This window comes from Heterodontus francisci, chromosome 37 (genome assembly GCF_036365525.1).
Source record: "Heterodontus francisci isolate sHetFra1 chromosome 37, sHetFra1.hap1, whole genome shotgun sequence".
NCBI classification, from domain to species: Eukaryota; Metazoa; Chordata; class Chondrichthyes; order Heterodontiformes; family Heterodontidae; genus Heterodontus; species Heterodontus francisci.
The window spans coordinates 33,534,636-33,556,251 of record NC_090407.1 but is presented as its reverse complement, the minus strand read 5'-3'; the positions used below and the strand labels follow the sequence as shown (position 1 = coordinate 33,556,251).

Below are 21,616 nucleotides of genomic sequence, written 5' to 3'. Positions count from 1 at the left end.
AACACTGACACACTCCCAGGAGACCTGCTGTAAATAACTGACACTCTCCCAGGAGACCTGCTGTAAACACTGACACTCTCCCAGGAGACCTGCTGTAAACACTGACACTCTCCCAGGAGACCTGCTGTAAATAACTGACACTCTCCCAGGAGACCTGCTGTAAACACTGACACTCTCCCAGGAGACCTGCTGTAAACACTGACACTCTCCCAGGAGACCTGCTGTAAACACTGACACACTCCCAGGAGACCTGCTGTAAATAACTGACACTCTCCCAGGAGACCTGCTGTAAATACTGACACTCTCCCAGGAGACCTGCTGTAAATACTGACACTCTCCCAGGAGACCTGCTGTAAATACTGACACTCTCCCAGGAGACCTGCTGTAAATACTGACACTCTCCCAGGAGACCTGCTGTAAACACTGACACACTCCCAGGAGACCTGCTGTAAATAACTGACACTCTCCCAGGAGACCTGCTGTAAACACTGACACACTCCCAGGAGACCTGCTGTAAATAACTGACACTCTCCCAGCGGACCTGCTGTAAACACTGACACACTCCCAGGAGACCTGCTGTAAATAACTGACACACTCCCAGGAGACCTGCTGTAAATAACTGACACTCTCCCAGAAGATCTGCTGTAAATAACTGACACACTCCCAGGAGACCTGCTGTAAATAACTGACACTCTCCCAGAAGATCTGCTGTAAATAACTGACACACTCCCAGGAGACCTGCTGTAAATAACTGACACACTCCCAGGAGACCTGCTGTAAATACTGACACTCTCCCAGGAGACCTGCTGTAAATACTGACACTCTCCCAGGAGACCTGCTGTAAACACTGACACACTCCCAGGAGACCTGCTGTAAATAACTGACACTCTCCCAGGAGACCTGCTGTAAACACTGACACACTCCCAGGAGACCTGCTGTAAATAACTGACACTCTCCCAGCGGACCTGCTGTAAACACTGACACACTCCCAGGAGACCTGCTGTAAATAACTGACACACTCCCAGGAGACCTGCTGTAAATAACTGACACACTCCCAGGAGACCTGCTGTAAATAACTGACACTCTCCCAGAAGATCTGCTGTAAATAACTGACACACTCCCAGGAGACCTGCTGTAAATAACTGACACTCTCCCAGAAGATCTGCTGTAAATAACTGACACACTCCCAGGAGACCTGCTGTAAATAACTGACACTCTCCCAGGAGACCTGCTGTAAATAACTGACACTCTCCCAGGAGACCTGCTGTAAACACTGACACACTCCCAGGAGACCTGCTGTAAATAACTGACACTCTCCCAGAAGATCTGCTATAAATAACTGACACTCTCCCAGGAGACCTGCTGTAAACACTGACACACTCCCAGGAGACCTGCTGTAAATAACTGACACTCTCCCAGAAGATCTGCTGTAAATAACTGACACACTCCCAGGAGACCTGCTGTAAATAACTGACACTCTCCCAGAAGATCTGCTGTAAATAACTGACACACTCCCAGGAGACCTGCTGTAAATAACTGACACTCTCCCAGAAGATCTGCTGTAAATAACTGACACACTCCCAGGAGACCTGCTGTAAATAACTGACACACTCCCAGGAGACCTGCTGTAAACACTGACACACTCCCAGGAGACCTGCTGTAAATAACTGACACTCTCCCAGGAGACCTGCTGTAAATAACTGACACTCTCCCAGGAGACCTGCTGTAAATAACTGACACTCTCCCAGGAGACCTGCTGTAAATAACTGACACTCTCCCAGGAGACCTGCTGTAAATAACTGACACACTGGGCTGGATTTTGTAGTCCCGCCACCGTGAGCGATGGTGACACTGAAAATGGCAGCTGCTCTGCGCGGAAAATCCGCCTCCATGTGGCCGCCACCCACCAATCACGGGGTGGGGGCTGCAGTGGCAATGCCATTCGCGACATCACCAATGCAGAAGCAGATGCTGGCGCCATTTTTACAAGGCTGCCAGTCCTGCAAACAGTTCAACAAAGTGCAGGGCTGTCCCCTTCCCCTCCTTCCCTATGCACAAAGTGCAGAGTTCAGCCCTTCCGCACCACCCCCACTATACCAAACCGCGTGCAGAGTTCACCCCATCCGCACCTCGGTGGTGCCAGCTTTCCCTGGACAGGAAGTGAAAGCGCATGAGTGCCGCTCATTGCGCTGAGAATCAGGAAGTGAAGGTAAGATCGCTGTGGTTTAGATTTTAATTCATGCAAATGTGTAATTTAAACATGCTAGGTCGGGTCCTGTCACAGAGCGGCGAAGGGGTCATCATGGAGCTTCCCTGCCATTGGGAAGATCGGGCCCGACAATCCCGGCGTCAGGTTCCATGGCAGCCGTTACCGTTCTGATTTTCCAGCCCGCCCTGCCACGGAGCCCGACGTCAGGCTGGGAACAAAATCCAGCCCGCTCTTTATCGAAGTTCCAAAAACTGGGGTTAGTTTCCTTAAGACAGTTTGAAAACCTCTTTAGTTATATTATAAAATGTATTTAATCCATATAATGCCTGAACAGCCAAATAGGTTGTAACTTCTTGCGGTGCATTCAAACACCATCTATTAATGATAATGAGAGGAAGGAACCATTTTCTAGCAATAATGAGGATGATCTATTTGATCTGCAGACCTAAATGCCCATGTCCAGCTCTTGGTAACTTCAGACCACAACGTAAACATGATATTTTGGCGTGCAGGTCCCAGAATGCAGGGCTAGGAGGAAAGTTTATTCCCCACAATTTCTGAAATTGTTGCAACATTGGTGGTTTCTCCTGGATAAAATGAAAAACAATTCCAATGTCGCTAAAAGTTATCTAACTGGTGTACATGCATCATCAGACAAATCTCTACAAGCTCAGTTTGTGTTTTGGTGGTGCCTGTGTGAACAAGAACTTGGGAGCAATTCACTCCTAGTTCAATCATTGGAATACTAATGAACCTTTAGTTGCCTGTGGTACTTACTTCATAGATCTTGGTGGAAGGGTCAAACTTTGCTGCTTGTGAGATGTATACATTACTGTCCTTGGAAGGCAAATACTGAAAACAGACAGAAAAACGCATTAAAGAATTTTGGGAAATTTCAAATCAAAAACATTTTTCAACGATGATGGAAACTTTTCTTTTAATCAGAACCTGAAGGGAAAAAAAATCATGCATTTACCAACCCCCAACTGAGTGTGTGCCTGGTCACCTCTCCACACCACAGACATGGCAGCTCAGAGACAACCAGGTAGATAATGTGTTCAAGCAGGGAAAACTGGAGATCATGACCTCTTACTGCAGTCCCCCACCACCTCCCCAATAATGAAGTTTGTTCTTACAATTGTCAAAATTTTCCATAACAGGGTAAGAAAACAAGGCTTGCATTTAAATAGCGCCTTTCATGACCACTGGAGTTCTCAAAGTGCTTTACAGCCAATTAAGTATTTTTGAACTAAAAGCAAAAAATACTGGAAATACTCAGTAGGTCAGGCAGCATCTGTGGAGGGAGGAACAGTTGACAATTCAGGTCTGTGACCTTTCATCAGAACTGGGCAAAGTTAGAAATGGAGGTTTTCAGCAGGTGAAAGGGGGAGGGTGGGAACAACAACAAAAGGAAAGGTCGGTAATAGGGTGGAGGGCAGGAGATTAAATGACAAAAGGTTTCATGGTGCAAGGCCAAAGGGAGTGGTAATGAGCCGAGTAAAGAAACAGAAAGCTGCATCTAGGGGAGATGTGAATGGCAGGATTCTGAATAGCTGCTGTCCGAAAGCAAAGTGAAGGAAATAAAAGAAACGAAAAAAAAAACTCAGCACAGAAAAACAAAACAAAATGGGGGCAGAGGTTACGATCTAACACTGATGAATCCAATGATGAGTCCAGAAAGCTGTAATGTGCCCAGTCGAAAGAAAAGGTGTTGTTTCTTAAACTTGGAACGTTGGAACACTGCAGCAGGCCAAGGACAGAAAGGTCAGAATGGGAGAAAGGTAGAGAATTAAAAAGACAGGTGACTGGAAGCTCGGGGGACGTTTAAGGACTGAACGAAGATGTTCTGAGAAGTGCTCACCCCATCTGCGTTCGGTCTCCCTAGTGTAGAGGGGATCACATTATGATCAGTGAATACAGTATACCAAATTGAAAGAAGTAAAAACAAATCGCTGTTTCACCTGGAAGGTGAGAAGGGAAGAGGTAAAAAGGCAGGTGTCAAACCTGCTGCACGCAAGAAAAGATGCTGTAGAAAGGGAGGGAGCGTTTGGGAAGATGTGATTGGTGGTGCAATCACACTGGAGGTGGCAGAGGATGATTCATTGAATACTGAGAATGGTGGGGTGCAAGGTGAGGACAAGCAGAACCCTATCGTGGTTCGGGGAAGGTGTGAGAGCATAAGTGCGTGAAATAGAATAGTATAGCATTTCCAGCATTTTCTGTTTTTATTACATATTATTTGTATTCGCACTGTTGAAATGTAGGAAACGTGGCAGCCAATTGGCGCACGGCAAACTCCCAGAAACAGCAATGTTATAATGACAAGATAATCTGTTTTTCTGATTCTGATGGAGATATAAATATTGGCCAGAACACCCGGGATAACTTCCCTGCTCCTCTTCGAAATAGTGCCATGGGGTCTTTTACGTCCACCTAAGGGCAGACGGGGCCTCAGTTTAATGTCTCATCCGTAAGACAGCAACTCTGACAGTGCAGCACATCCTCAGTACTGCACTGCAGTGTCAGCCTCAATTTTTGTGCTCAATTCCCATAGTGGGACATGAATCCACAACCAACTGAGCCATGGGTAACACCATAAGATTTATTTTGGTAGCAACATGTTGGCAACATTGTAAAAACAGTTGGACATTTCCTACAATCAGATTCTCAGGAAATCCTGAACATTTTGCAGTGCATTTAGATTTTTTTTTATATTTGTTCCTGGGATGTTCCTGGCTAGGCCAGCATTTATTGCCCATCCCTAATTGCCCTAGAGAAGGTCGTGGTGAGCTGCCTTCTTGAACCGCTGCAGTCCATGTGGGGTGCTGTTAAGAAGGAAGTTCCAGGATTAAGACCCAGCTGCTAAAGTTATGACATCACTAACAGATTGAGATCCAAGGAAATCTAACCTTCCCCCACATTCTAGCACCAGTCAACTCCCTCATGTTGTTGACAACAATCACTTATCCTTCCAGGTTGCCAATAAAAATAACGCATAAACTTTTATTACTGAAAAAAATACTGAGATTCACTCATAGGGTTAAACGAGATGCACTGGCTCATTTACATACATACATCATTGCTGCTAATAGATCTTCCATTAAAGTTGAAAAAGTTTCACTGAAATTGTGATCAGCTATTAATTTACATAACATGCAAACAACAAATGCATTTCTTCAAATTTTGATAACCTCATTAGATAAAGCAACAGCTGTTAAATTGATCACAAGTTTGAGAAGGTTTTTTGGGTTTTACTATTGACACCAGTAATAAGTGAATTGGGATTATTTCTGCCTCAAATATTTGCGATAGGCTTTATTTTCATGATAAACGGGCAGAAGTGACAATCAGCAAAACCCAGGCAGAAATAACCCACCTTATAATTGCTTCAGCATACCATGGTGCTGTTAACACTCACTTGGGCCTTTTCTTACTTTCTGAACTGTTTTATCTATTCTTGTACATTTTATGTACACTCTTTATATAGTGTGAACATTGCGGAGGCTGTACTGTTCCTGGCCTTTTACTCTAATAATGTTTTGAGATTAGTAAGTCCCAATATTTTCTCTCCAGTCACATGTCACCTCTGGCAATGAGTACGAGTGACGTCCCTCCAGAAATTCTGTTGCGGCTGCTAGGAAGTCAATAGCAACCACTCTTGTTACTTTATTTATTTATTTCCCATGTTCCTTGGCACCGCCTTGTAGCAGCATGAGCCAACATTCATCCGAAGTAATAAGGATTACACAACTACCATGATCCAGCATATTGTTCTTACATCAACACTTCTGCGAATCACAAAGGTGTACACCATGGAACCATGGCAGCCATATTGTATTTAAATCCTGGCTCCTATCAATCTGCATGAATCTTATGTTGCTCACACTAAAAGATCTTGGTGTTCTGATTTAGAATTTATATGAGGCAAAAGCACCAAAAATGGTTCTTTTCAAATCTCCAGCTCCAAGGCCACCTTGCTGGAGCTCGGGGAAGGTGTTGCAGTTTGGAAATCCTGAATTAATCCATTCAAAAAATGATGGGTAAATTAGAAACAGGACTGGAGTCTATAAACTGATATCAAAGCCTTCCTCTAGAGATTAAATTCATGGTGGAAGAGATTCTACAAGATCTAAAAAAAGAAAAAAAAACATTTTGCACATCACAGCGTAATTTGAATGTCCCAAAGGACTTCACATATTGCGTCATGTGGGCCAGCAACATCCAACAATTAGGATGAATAACTGTGTCTTTTCCCAGTTAGTTTGGTGTAGGCAAGGAATGTTTGCCAGGACACCCGGGGCAAATTTGAATAATGCAATGGGATCGACCACAAAAAAAGACGGGACCTCTATTTAGGAACATCAGTAGTTCATTCAGCCCCTTGAGCTTGCTCCATCATTCAATTAAATGATAGAGTTCTTTATCTCCACACCATTTGCCCACCTTACCTCCATATCCCCGATACCCTAACAAAAATCTATCTCAGTCTTGAAAGGTCCAACTGTCCCCCACCATCTGCAACCATTTGATGGAGAGACACACAAATTTCTATTATCTTGTGTGAAAAGTGCTTCCTGATATCCCTCCTAAATTGACTGGCTCTAATTTTCAGATAATTTCCCATGTACCTGATTCCCCCAGAGAATACAGTTTCTCTGTATCTACCTTATTGAATCCTTTTAACATTTTAAAAACCTCTATCAGATCACTCCTCACCATCTATTGTCATCTCATTTTACATCTCATTCAAAGGATGACACTTTCAACAATGTAGCACTTCCCAAGCATCACATTGGGAGACCAGACTACATAATAACATCCTTGTGTGAGTATTGAAACCACAACCTTCTCATCTAAAGACAGTGCTACTGAACAAGCCAAGCTGACAACAGTGGAAATAGTGTGGTTTAATGAACTGTTCCCATTCAGTTTCCTCATGTATGCTTATGTAAAAATATGCAATGTTTTGAACAGACAAAATCTGTACAGTAGCTTACCATTCTGAAAGGATTTTCAAATGATTCTAAAATGGCTCTTGCTTTTTGTTGTGCTGTTGTCAATGTTTCATGTTCCTTTTCATTTGTAACAGAATCCTGTGGAGGGGGAAAAAAGTCACTTCATCTACATTAGTGTTGCACATGGAGTAAACTTTGTTCAGGTTATTTACCAGATGGTTCCTTTTAAAAGAAATGTTTTATCGACACCTCTGCTTTTGCCTAATTAGTTAGCACTGCCCTGTACCAGTCAACTGTGATCATTGCTGATCTGTCATTATCTGGAGTGGAGCCAGCCTGGGACCACCTGGTTGTGAGATGTGACATGTATTGTCCAACTGTATGGCGTCACTAAGTTATACCCTGGATAAAGTCAAGCAAAGTATTAGAAATTAAGCCCCAGCTGGTACATACAACTCTAATACACAAGTGAGATGAACATATTTATGATTCTACTGTAGCTAACAATTTCTTGTTTGTCAATTGGGGTGGAGTGGACTGAGGACAGAAAGGGGAAACATTACTTTAACAATGCAAGGCCTCTCTCAGAAAAACACCTGGCTCAGTTGGTAAAAATACCATCCCGTGTGGGTGTGCCACACACACCAAGAATGCTAAGCTGGCTCATTTAAGCTGTGGTACTAATAGATGTGTCATAGGCAGTACATAGCACCCCCTGCTTTAGGAAAGGGAGAAAGAAAGGGAATCAAGGTTCCTCCTCCTGAACATTGTCCAGTTACCCTTCTGGAAAGTGAATGCGCACACGGATATTGGATGACAAGAAGATTGGGTGCAGATGTGAAACTACTTGTAGCTGACTATCTTGTTAATGTTCACCATCTACGCTCACATGTAAAGAATGGCCATTTGGGTACAGAGGGACGTCTGGTGCCAATAAAACAACCTCCCAGCATTGGTCAGCACCTTCACAAGAGTGTAAGGGTGGAACCTGGAGAAAAATGTTAAGAAAATTACTTGGACTATCAATATTTTGTCAATACAAAGACATTGCTAGTCCCTTTTTTGATTCTACGATCTCTGAAGCTGTTCATGGTGTGGATCATCTCATTGTTTTGGAATAAAGTACAGTTTTATGGTTAAGCTAACTAATAGAGTACATTTCCCAGGATTTGGAAAAAAAAGTTGTCTCTCATTCAGCAGCTTTGCTGAGATCTACTAAACCATTCCCCCAACCCCACCTCACAAACTGACTGGTTCCCCCCCCCCACCCCAACTCCACAAACTGACTGGTTGAACTGGAATCACTAAGGTGCAGCATATACCAGTAATAGGTGGCATTTATAGTATTGGAAGCACTTACATCAAATATGGTAATGATCGCTTTGGCAGAAGTGAGTGGCAAGCTCACATTGTCATTCTTCAAATCTGGGAACAGTTTACTGGTTTGGATCAGTGGCACTGAAAAAAATAAGGTATAGGGCACATTGTTTATTTTCTCAATTTGTATCATATATCCTTCTCATCTAAGAGTGTTGTGATGTATTTTACAGTAACGAGTTTTCTTTTAAAAAAAAATGAAAATAGCTATCAGAGTACTGTGATTTAGGAAGGAACAGTTACTGGAGAATAATGAAGAGGGTGCGGTGGGGTGGGTGACAGGAGGGTGTGCAGGTTTACTGCACTAGTGCTGCTGAATGACTAATCCTGGGGCTCTGCTATAGGCAAGCACATGCCAGAGCTAAGCACCTCCTTGTGGCTGGCTCAGAGTGGCAATAATTGATGTCTGGGAACAGTTCCGGTGTTCAACTGCTTCATCACTGTGCAGAACAGGTAAAACTGACAAATGGGCTATATGAAAGCCACAAGCCTTCGCTAGCAGCCGCAAAGCAACGGTACATCTCCCTCCTGCAATCTGCTCCTGAAATATAGCAGCGCTTTCAAACGGTAATATCAAATTTTAATGGTTCAGTTGCAAATAAACTGGAGGGGTGGTTAATTACATCAAATCAATTCTGAAAATTTGAATCTAACTTAATGTTTGACCAGGAGTTGTGTTTATTCCCTGAACTCAGTATTTTCTAATTCCTTGTGTTCCACGGGGTTCTATGATGTACAACTAAATGCCTCAAAATGTCACCAAAACCATAAAAATGGAATACAGTCAAGTTAATGCTGAAGGCATCTATTTAAAATTCCTCTTTCCAGTATTTTGGGGTGCAGATGCTTTAAATAAGATTAACTTTTATACTGAAACAATGGAAAGGAATTTCGGATGAATTATAGTAATAGTTCATACTCATATCCCATTGTGTAATTTCAGGGTCCAGGTTTGAGACTTGGTGGGTGAATGAGGTAATGCATTATAATGGAATAGTATTGTTCCAAAGAGATTATTTTACCAGCTCAACAGTATTGCACTGAACCAATTAGTAAAGAACTTCATCTTATCTGATGTATGATGATTCTATTAACATTCTATGCTTGTGCGTATTCTTTTGACTTAATAAACCAATGCAGGTTAATATGACTATCCCATATAATGCAATATGAAATAAGAATCAACAATAAGACCCATAAGCTTTAGAACAGCAGGAGGGGTAATTTTCTATGATTGTGCACTTACTAATATTTACATGATAAATTCAGCCAAATGGCCTGTTTGTATGCTGTAAATACTATAGATAGAAGGATAGATTTGCATTTATATAGCACCTTTCATGGAGTCCCAAAGCGCTTTACAGTCAATGAAATACTTTTGAAGTGCAGTCACTCTTGTAATGTAGGAAACATGGCAACCCATTTAAGCACATCAAGCTCCCGCAAACAACAAAGTGATAATGGATTATCTGTTTTTGTGATGTTGTTTGAGGGATAAATATTGACCAAGGCACCAGGGAGTACTCCACTGCGCTTCTTCAAAATAATGCCATGGGATCTTTTATAGAGTCATAGAGAGATACAGCACCGAAACAGGCCCTTCGGCCCAACAAGTCCGCGCCAAGCATCAACCACCCATTTTCCCTCTCACATCCCCACCTTCCTTCAATTCTCGTACAACCCTACCTACACTCGGGATAATTTTTTTTTTTTTGCAATGGCCAATTTACCTATCAACCCGCAAGTCTTTGGCATGTGGGAGGAAACCAGAGCATCCGGAGAAAACCCATGTGGTTACAGGGAGAACTTACAAACTCCGCAGATGCAGTACCCAGAACTGAACCCAGGTCGCTGGAACTGTGAGGCTGCGGTGCTAACAACTGTGCCGTCCCACTTGAGAGCAGACTGGGCTTTGGTTCAATGTCTGATCCAAAATATGGCACCTCCAACAGTGGACTGGAATGTCAGCCTCGATTTTTGTGCTGAATTTCTGAAATGGGACTTGAACCCACAACCTTCTAACTCAAGAGTGCTACCTACTGAGCCATGTGTTACAGCTATGCAGAGAGAAGGCGGTGGCGTAGTGATAATGTCATTGGACTAGTAATCCAGATATCCAGGCTAGTCTTCTGGGTACATGGGTTCGAATCCCACCACAGCAGATGGTGAAATTTGAATTCAATTAATAAATCTAGAATTTTAAAAAAAAGCTAGTCTAATGGTGACCACGAAACCATTGTCGATGTACAAACCCATTTGGTTCACTAATGTCCTTCCCTATTACTAGCTTCCTTTAGGGAAGGAAATCTGCCGTCCTTACATGTGACTCCAGACCCACAGCAATGTGGCTGACTCTTAAAATGCCCTCTGAAATGGCCACTCAGTTTAAAGGCATTTAGGGGAGGGCAATAAATGCTGGCCTAGCCAGCGTTGCCCAAATCCCATGAACGAATATTAAAAAAATCCCTTTTGCACTATTGTAACACAAACATGATCCATTTAAAATAAACTGTTTAAAATGTATAAAACAAATTTTACGCAAATACATCTAACCAGTGTGCTACCAGAGGAGGTTAAGCCCATTAATGAGGACAGTGTTGAAAATTCACTGCACTGAAATGGTACAACATGAGATCACTAAAGCAAATGGGGAAAAATAAAATCAGGAACTGAACTCAGTTTATCAACTCTTATTTCCTTTGGGTTATTCGAACATAGCAGGTTCTTTCTGGAATGCACTGCGGTCATTACTGGTTGAAGTATAAAACTTGTGGAAAACAATATTGTTTCTAGTTTTGAAGATTTTAATGTCACAAAATGATTTTAAAATGGATATCTGGAGTGCTCCAACTGCACTGCTACTACAATCAGTGCCACAAAGTTCCTCTTTGCTTTAATGCACTCTGTCTCTTATGCCCTTAGACTAAAGAGCTAATTTTGAGCAGTTTAATTGGCGAAGTGGCCATAGCTCAATGAATTATTGACCCTGCAATTTTCCTATATTGCTTCAACCCTCAGACCAAATGATCTGTTGGATTGGCACAGAGTAAAAGCAATATTCTATCATTACGTGTTCTAAGTAACTTAAATCCTTTAGCGAGTAGACTCTGAGAAACTAAGAAAACATTTGAAGCATTTTGAGAAATGTACCCTTGTATAAAGTGGACTTATCCATGCAGACCCAATATGCCAGGAATTGTTTGTAAGCAGAAAAATCAGTGAAGCAAGGCCTGGAGCTATTGTTACTGAATCTGGAACAGGTAATAGACTCAAAAGTTAGGAAGCATCAGGGAGGACGGGAGAGCAGAGGGGAGGAGGGTGGACCAGAGTGCAGAATCAAATCCAGAGTGGAGAAGGCACATCATTAGTTTGTCTGGATAAGACAATACATACATCACTCTAAATGAATATGGTTTGAGCAGATGTGGTTTGCCTGTTTTTTTTTAAACTGACCATCTTGACAAAGTGCAGTTGCTATCAGTGGAACAGAATCTACAAAAGGCCAGCAGAAGCAGTGAGAAAATAAAAATACACACAAGCCTCAGCCTACCTGAGCCATGAACAACCTGCATGTTGTCCAACACGTGGGAACTGTCATGAGGTCCAAACAGCAGGTTCTCAATTTTCTGCAAGAACAAAATTACAGTAAAATCTCCTTATTTATCAGGAACAAATGTTAATTAACTATCAAACAGCACATTGCTTATTAAACTCAAAGTATTATGGCAACTGATACTTTGCATGAAAAGACCATGATTTTTCATCTAAGGCAACAAATGATACTTGCTCCTCAAATAGCAAGCAGCAGGCTATATCATACATACATATCACATATTGTTATAATGCACAACATAAAATGCTAACCATCAACTAGATCAATTAGAATTAAGTACTTACGTCTGCCTTTAATAATGGGCCTTTCTTCTGTTGCAATGGCGTTGATTCCACCTGGAGAGGAAAGCATAAGCAGCTAAGAGTATTTGTCTCTGTTTCTTACTGTATACTGTGGTAAGTCAAAGGAGTTTCCATTACACTCGGGGATCAAATTCAAGAACTTTATCACCTATAAATGTTCAATAATTTTGACAGATACATGTCCAGATGTAAAGAAAAACATGGGTGGGGGAGGGGAGAGAAGAAAATCAATAAGTGCGCGACTTTAGTGAATCGAAGAACCATCATACCTGTGAACACAAAAGCTAGGTTTGTATGGTGTATACAAGCCCAGATATACACACTTCTGCTGGTAGCAATTTCCAGTTTGTTTACGTTGCGTTTGGTAGGGGGCTATTGCTGTCAGTTTGCAACACGCAGATATGTTACACCAAACTCAAAATGAAACAGCTGGTTTTACTAATTTTGCGAGACCAGCACTTGCGAAGCACTGGTACCAGCAGAGTACTAAACCCAGAACAGTGGCAGCAGTACTGGGCACTAAACCCAGGGAGGTGGCGGCACTAATAACAACTTGCTTTTAAATAGTGCCTTTAACATAGTGAAATGCCCTAAAGTGCTTCACATGAGCATTAGCAAACAGAATTTGACAGTAAGCCATATAAAGAGACATTAGGACAGGGGCTTGGTGACAGGGGCAGTTTTTAAGAAGCATCTTAAAGGAGGAGAGAGGTAGACAGGAAGAGAAGTTTAAGGAGGGAATTCCAGAGCGCAGGGCCTGGGCAACAGAGGGCATGGCCACCAATGCTGGAGCAATTAAAATCGGTGATGCTCAAGAGGCTAGAACTGGCGGAGCACAGAGATCTCGGAGGGCTGTAGGAAGTTACAGAGATCAGTAGGGGTGGCGCAATGAAGGGATTTGAAACCAACAAGAGAATTTTAAAATCGAGGCGTTGCTCAACTGGGAGCCAATGTAGATCAGTAAGCATAGGAGTGATGGGTGACCGGGACTTGGCACAAGTTAGGATATGAGCAGCAGAGTTTTGGATGAGCTCAAGTTTGCACAGGGTGCAAGTCTGGAGGCTGGGCAGGAGAGCATCAGAATAGTTGAGTCTAGAAGTAACAAAGGCACGGATGAGGGTTTCAGCAGCAACTTAGCTGAGGCAAGTGTGGAGCCAGGTGATGTTAAAGAGGTGGAAGTGTGTGGTCTTGGTGATGGAGCAGATATGAGATTAGAAGTTCAAATAGGATGCCAAGGTTTTGAATTGTCTCATTCAGCCTCAGACAGTGACCAGGGAGAAGGATGGGCGTTGATGGTAAATGAACAGAGTTTGTGCAGGGATGATGTCACTGAGGGGAAGCATGCAAATGAGAAATAGAAGGTGTCCAAGGATAAGTTCTTGGGGGGACTGCAGAGATGAAGGAGCAGGAACAGAAGCCATTGCAGGTGATTTTCTGGCTATAACTAGATAAATAGGAATGCTGCGATCAACCATATAAAAGGCTGCAGATGGTCGAGAAGGAGGGATAGTTTACCAGTCACATAGGATGTAATTTGAGACTTTGATAAAGGCCATTTCAGTGCTGTGGCAGGGGTGGAAGCCTAATTGGAGGAGTTCAAATGGCAAATCGCAGAAAAGATGGGTGTGGATTCGGGAGGTGACAACACATTCAAGGACTTTGGAGAAGAAAGGGAGGTTGGAGATAGGGGCCACTAAACACAGGACACTGGTAACACGAGCAGGTCACTCACCCCATAGAGCTGCAGGCACTAATAAATCCACTATTTGAATTATTTTGAGCGATTAGGGGTGGAAAATGGGTTGTGTGGAGGGAGATCCATTGTCTGAACATGTGGTGACAGGAATCACTTCACCTTGCCTGTTGCCCAATCATTTCTGTTCTTGGATCCACTGTACTTTGACAGCAATACCTGTTTAAATTCCTAATATTTTAATTTCAAACCTGATCTTCAGGTGTTCTATATTTTCCATCTCTGCCATTTTCCTTAGGCCTTCCACTAACTTAGCTGGTTGCATACCTTTTGCTTCTTTAATACCTTTTAGTTCAATGCCTCTCCTAATACTGGACTCGAATGATATGTCAGATATTCCAGCAACCACTCCACAAATAGTTCCTCTGTGTTTATTTGCTGTGCCCTCCTGCTGTTAATATGTCAGACCATCTTTTAGTCTTTAGTTCTGAAGATTGTTATGAATGCTGGACTTTGTAATATGATTGTTTTAAAAACTGTGATTTTGAAAAGTTTGAGATGGAGTCAGAAGTCAGGTGACCTCACATCCACTCTGCTTCAAGACAAGACAGAAATCTTGGTTACAAGGACAACAGAGAACACAGATCCAAGACATTTTTTTTTGAAAAAGAGACTGCAGGGGTGTAACACCTGAACAATGGGTTTCACCCTCCCAGACTTTTGGATCATAAACAAGGAGTCAGTGATTCTGAGGATGCAAATGTGTATGGCAACTGCTAAAACCTGGTAACAATGGAAGGCCCGGGTGGTGCTGCTGAAACCAGACTTCTGGACTTTGCATATTGGAAAAGGACAATGAGCTATTGACTTTTGATGCCAGATAAACTGAACAGATTTTCTGAAAGCGGGGAGGCTCTAAGAACGGAAGACAATCAGTGGTGGAAGCCTCGAGAGAGAGTGAGAGGGAACACCTGCTCTCAGAGAAGTTTAATACAGCGAAAGGCTGCAAAGACTTGAACCTGTTTTTTTAAAGTTGAAGTTTGCAGAGAAAGAAAAGACCAACAGGATCGCCAAGGGATCATCTTATTCACGAATGTCCAGGTCAGAAGTGCTCGGAGAAGTGAACGAAGAGGACATGGATTTTGAAATGGTCTGGGAGATCCAACCCATTGCAACTGGGAGGAGTTTGGGACTTTTAACTGCAAAGATTTCACCATCAAAGAGAACAGTGTAACGTATAAGTGTGATGTGAGGTTTTCAAGTACTTTAATAAGTAAAGAAAATACCTTTCTTTGTAATCTGGGGTGTCAGCTACACACAAAGTACTATTTAATTAATGGGGATTTTTTCTTAGTTTAGTGTTATAAGAAGTCTTAAAACATGAATTCTTGTTCTGTAATTCTTTAAATTGGTCCAGGGGTTCATATCTTGTATTTTTAATGTTAACTGTCTCAGGTCGTAACAAGGTCACAAGCCCAAAACTTCAACCAGTTGCTCCACAGATGCTGATTGACCTGCTGCATGTTTCTAGCTTTTTCTCTGTTTCTCATCAGACCTAGACCCAATTCAGTCATTGATAGATCTCACTGGGAAGACGTGAAAACTTCCTCTGTGCGCTGTTTATAGAGATTGAAAACCCTTTCTTTCTGTGTGCTTTTACAATCTTGTTACAAAAAACAAACAAAACATCTCATTTCCTCTACCCCGCACTCCCATTACTCAACACAATCTTTGGCATCACAAAATAGCATTAAGATACATCAGGTTGGGGTACCATTTCAAGCTCTACAGTGGTCTAAATAATGTGGCACCCAAAAAACAATTGAAATAACTGGCTCTTTATGCAGACTGATAAAATATAGCGGTAATCAGCAATTGTTGATAAGCGCAATGCTATCAGGTAGCTCAGATCTGTATATGCCACTTCAGAATGCACCAGATAGAGATTCCAGGCTGCTATGTGCAATAAATGCCCAGCCATTTGTCCAGACTCCATAATCAGTTATTTATCAATATTTATTATTCCATACATTTGGAGGAGATAAAAATCAGTTTATTACCTTAAGAAGAGGCATATCACGTGCCTGCTGGACCAGGAGGTGCAGCTCATTTATCTGCTGGCGAACCAGTGGAGGAATGGGGTTGCAGCAAGCTATGATCCCCTGAGTCTCTCTAAGGGGAGTGGGGGGGCGGTGGGAGAAAGTAAGAAAGTAATAACTATCCTGGGCTGGAAGAATTCAGCTGAGTCAGAACATTACAGTGATCAGAAATGAATAATTAAGATTTACAACTGATTTGTTCATTTAAAATGCTGCAGATCAACTCTCCCCTGACCAATGAAATATAGTGATAGAAAATCTATCAAAACCGAACAGGAAGAGCACAGTAAACTTTCATTAGATACAGAATGCCACTTCAACCCTTACATCTACCATAAACAGAACGATGGTGTAATGCACAGCTGGCAGCCTAAATTAACACTACCAGTTCTATATCCCTGTGCAAAGAAGCTCTTACTGACCGGTGAAAGGCATTTGGTAGCACTTTTGCCCAAGTCAGAAGGTTGTGGGTTCAAGTTCCATTCCAGGATTTGAGCACAAAAATCAAGGCTGACTCTCCACTGCAGTAAAGAGGGTGTGTTGCACAGTCAGAAGTGCTGTCCTTTGGATGAGACATTAAACTGAGGCCCTATCTGTCCTTTCAGTTGGATGTAAAAGATTCCGTGGCATTATTTTAAAGAATAGCAGGGGAGTTTAGCGCCGGTGTTTTGCCAGTATTTTTCAATCAACACCACAAAAAACAGATCATCTGATCATTAGAATATTGCTGTTTGTTGGAGTTTGCTGTGTGCAAATTGGCTGCTGTGTTTCCTACATTACAATAGTGACTACACTTTAAAAATATTTCATTGGCTGTAAAGCACTTTGGGACATTGTGCAGTCACGAGACACTTGCATTTATATAGTGCCTTTCTTTTTCCTGTTCATTTAATACTCAAATTCAAGTTTAAACCCTGTATTCTCAATTTGACTCCCAAGTTATACTGTTGAATTTATACAACACACATTTGAAACACTATTATTAGAGTACAGTTGAAATAGGAATTCAAACAGTTAAACAGAAAAAGTGTTTGAGTTGTTACTGTATCCACAAAATTGTTTTGGTCAATTTTATTAAAAATCTTAAGTTGAATTGCACATTATTAGGCAGGTGACATTGCTTTTCTACTGTGCGAGATCCATGCTGGTGCCAATGGCTCCTGATGCAGGACATCCACATTTTGCGAGCTGGCTGCATTTTAAAGTAAACTTGCTGGATTTTCTAGGGCTGGTTGCCAGGAAGACTTAGCCAGGCAAACCTATCGTTATGTATTTTGGCTGTAGGAGATACACGCAACAGGAATCAGTAGTGCCAGGACAGTACTCAATCCAATATGAAAGGAACTTTGCTGAGTCAGATGGCAAGAGAATTGAATGCTTTAATAAGCACCACCCATAGTAGCTCATGCCCAACTTGAAACTGACCTCAGACAAGTACGCAGCTCATTCTCATGTGAAATGTAGACACAGGGTAAGATTTTTGTTGCCACGCTGACATTATTACAGTGGGAGAATAACTTACTTTGGCAACTCCTCTGCTATTGTGATCATCATGTGGTTGGGTAGCACATACCTGTTAAAAAAAAAAATTAATTATCTTTTTCTTAAATTGTTATTTCTGCCAGCTTCTCAGAAAACTTTTCACATGAAATGCAATCCAAGTGAAGTAATCAGGCAGTTTGATTCAAATGGTTCAGCTATTTCTGGGACTGAAGAACACTTGGGGAAGCAGAAGCAATAGATTGCAGTGAACACAGAACTCAATGAGAACGGAGGTAGCATTTTTAAACTGCACTTCTAATATGAAATATTGACGCAATGAGCAGTTCTGGTTTTCTAATATGTTTGAAATTGATAGAGGAATGCCACTGACGCTCTCCACTCATGAAAGCCAGAACACTGGACACTTGTGGATTCTCTACAGATAACAGCATTTGCAAAAATCACAATGTTAAAAACATATGCAAGGAATGCAGCACAATTCCATCACTAGACAGGCTGTGGCGGTCAACAAAGCCAAATTCAGATTCCTGTCTTCAGTGACATTTTGTGTGTTTTTTTCGTTTGGGGGTGGAAGGAAGTGTCAGTGCCAGCAAAAATTGATCTCACTTGCAGAGAAGCAAGTCTGACCAAAACTTCTTGCACCAGTGTGACCAAGGGAAGTCTCCCAAGGAAATGGAATGCAGATATTATTTTAGAAACACAAAGATAAATAGAAAAGGACCCCAGAAGATAGAGATTTGTAACTATAGTAACCTTTGTTTCAAAGAAACTAGTTATGCTGAGCAGTTAATGATTTTACATCAGCACCTAACATGCAGGCTCTGTAAAATACAACTTAATTATTTTTATTAAACACGAGATATACAATTGCTACAAAATAATAACTACTATGAGTGATGCATATGTCTCGCAGGAATTGACTGTGATTAAGTCTGTGCATGCAATATCAGCACGTATACCAATAGCCTCAAGGGACATTTTCCCTCAGGTTCTAAAAGCAATGAGATTGTACCCTGTGCTTTCGTCCTCGAGTCGTGAAATCTTGTCCCGCCAGGCAAAAAGCAGTCTGAACGCTGTCAGCTGCTGTGTGTTCAACTGCTTTTTCTGCTTTCTGTACAGCTCCAGGTAGGATTCTTCTGTAAAAATTGGCTTGTAGTATTTCTGTAGTTAACAAAAGATTACACAAATGCCATTTTATGTCTTGTTTGCAGTTTCTAAAATGGAAGCCATATGGAATATGCACCCTTGGTACCCAAATACACACATGCTCAATTGTTTGCAGTAATTGGGAATATCCTTGGAGATGTTTTTTGTTGAAGTTTTAAGTGTTGACTCCTCTCTTTTTCAAAAAAAAGGGTTGTAGTTTTGCTTAGTTTAATTCACTATTCCCCTCTCCTTACTCAATGATCAAATGCTCAAAATCCAAGGTTTCCTTGACAAGACTATAGTCCTGAAGGAGCAGGGGTGGTGGTTCTGTGTACTGGAGCACTAGTGTATTACAACATGGAGAGGTGAGCTCGGGTTTACAGCTACCAATTCTCAAATTGAGGCACTGATAACAACCATGCCATCATGAGGGCTGCTGAGAAAAAGGCAATACTTCTTATAGGAAGGGAGGGAAAGCTGGTTGCTGCTCAGAAACATATTTGTATATTTGCCTGCACTGCCCCTATAAGGTCAAGTAACCTGTAACACTCAACACTATTGCCTGTATGAGGAGCAGCCATGAGATATTTACCATAGAACTACCTTCACCCTGACTCTACTCCAAAGTAAATTTCTTCCTTCCATGGAGAATGGAGCAATGTATTGCTCTCAACGGTGAAATATCTGACAAATCACCACTAATCTAAAACAAAAATTATCTTGATCAAGTGTGTAGGAATGTCAGTGCCCCCCAGGGTTACAAGTTTAGCAGCTCATGGGCAGTGGCATCAGTCCACCATTTAAACTTTTTGTACGGCATAGACAAAGTGAATTCAGAATAAATGAACCCAAATTATATAGAACTGGCTTATTCAAAACTTATTCGCAAGTGAAAGGTCAACTGTAGTCAGGAAAATTACACATGTAATCTTCTAATGCATTAATGGGCTGGGTCAGCAACATGTGCATAGTTTAATGCGATTCAAATGGCTCCAAAATCAATTCAGAATATTTATATTAGTTTGGTGCAAATTTATACTGGAAAAAGTTGCAATGGTGTGAACTTGTCCCCAGTCTGAGATACTATGAAATTTACTCCATGAAATGGGGTGTTTAATTTGAGTTAGTCATTCATGTTTTTGTAAAGAGGGCCATGTGTATAGAATTTTATGTTAATCTGACCAAACTATTATCACACCAATTAACTCATTAGAGATTTCAACACTGCATAATTTTAAATAAAGAAATCGAACTAGAGAATGAATTCTCAAGATGTAGACGCTGCCTATTTGTTTTACTTATATGAAGCGCACTGAAAGAAAGACATGCAAAAACACTAACATTCTCAGCTCCAAAGTGCTTCTGATACAATGAATTACTTTGAAGTGCAGTGGCTGTTGCTATGTAAGTATATTTTGCAAACAGCAAATTTTACTCACCAAATTTTTATTTTTAATTCAGAATGGTCGGCGCTGGCGCGTTGGGCCCAAGGGCCTGTTTCTGTGCTGTAAAACTCTATGACTTTATTTTCTTCATGTGTATTTAAAATTGCACTAAGGAACACCCCCGCTCTTTAGCCCCAGTATGAATCTACCTTAAGACAGATATCCCTGCTTTTCTGCCACACCAGTTGAACGAGATTCGCCTGTTCATTCCCCTGTTCCCATAATTGATTCTTCATCTTGTCATAAATGTACAGCAAATAGTGAGTGTCTTCTTGAGCGTAACGTAGCATCTCATCAGGCAGCGGTCTGTAAATGGAGAGGTAAAAAGCTGTAAAACAAAAACAAATGTCTTCTCTAAGCACCCCAATGGCTAAGTGGGTTGATGTGCTTTGTGGTGAAGTACTGAGCTCCATAGATCAGAAAAGTCCCATGTTCAATCGCTGCTCTGTGCTGAGGCAGCAAACCTTAATAGTAATGGGGCAAATGAAGGGATACAACTGACCTCAGCAGACTCAAGGTCGGGTGGGTGGGTCAAGAGGAGGAAAAATAAACTACTCCTGATGACAACCCAGTAATCTACTAGAAGAGTTCACATGCCAGCAGATGAGATTTCATACAATCGTTCAACAGCAACTATATTCAAGCAAAACGTCAAGTACTCCAAACCAAATTAATAAAATGAGACTGCAGAAATTAGTTGAAGAAAAAAGTTAATAGTTAATTCCATAGCTACGAGGAAAACCTGGGAAAATACATGCACATAACTACAAAAATCCTCGCTTTTGATCGACAGATACCAGAGTAATTTCTATATATTCCATTAAATGAAGGTTAATTTAGCAGAACTCACTGCCATAGTGTCCTGGGGAGTAGTACAAGCAGGGTCTCTGCCAGGGTCTCTTTTTGCAAAGAGTAGGCATATGGTTGGCAGATGGGAACAGAAACATGTTCAGCTGTGATGCTTCCAATGATCAATTAATGTGACAACACTGCCTGGGCTCAAACTTTTAAGAATGATCAGCTGCACTGAAGTGAATGCAGTACCCCGATATACTTCAACACAAGGAGTGTCCTCAGGAGAGGGAGAAAAATAGGGGGGAAAATAAAATTAATACCAGAAGCTCAATGCTGCAGTGCTATTTATTGGACTGCAAAGGGATTGGAGTGAGGTAACTGGATTTACACCTCCACTATGACAGACATGATTGTGAAGAACAGAGTTGAATTTAATTTTGCTTAATTCTGTCTTTGAATTGTAAAGAAGCCGTTTCATA

General features: G+C 41.6%; 1 protein-coding gene across 1 annotated transcript in view; it reads right to left on the bottom strand.

The window, feature by feature from the left end:
* exosc10 (exosome component 10) overlaps nt 1-21,616 on the bottom strand; it is a 70,302-nt gene that overhangs the window by 17,823 nt on the left and 30,863 nt on the right. Inside the window, exons 11-19 of the mRNA XM_068017504.1 lie at nt 20,492-20,648; nt 18,764-18,912; nt 17,771-17,821; nt 16,210-16,321; nt 12,439-12,489; nt 12,092-12,167; nt 8,525-8,622; nt 7,207-7,302; nt 2,987-3,061 (exon numbers count right to left, since the gene is read on the bottom strand). Coding sequence (XP_067873605.1) covers nt 2,987-3,061; nt 7,207-7,302; nt 8,525-8,622; nt 12,092-12,167; nt 12,439-12,489; nt 16,210-16,321; nt 17,771-17,821; nt 18,764-18,912; nt 20,492-20,648 — 865 coding nt within the window. The remainder of the gene's footprint in view (nt 1-2,986; nt 3,062-7,206; nt 7,303-8,524; nt 8,623-12,091; nt 12,168-12,438; nt 12,490-16,209; nt 16,322-17,770; nt 17,822-18,763; nt 18,913-20,491; nt 20,649-21,616) is intronic.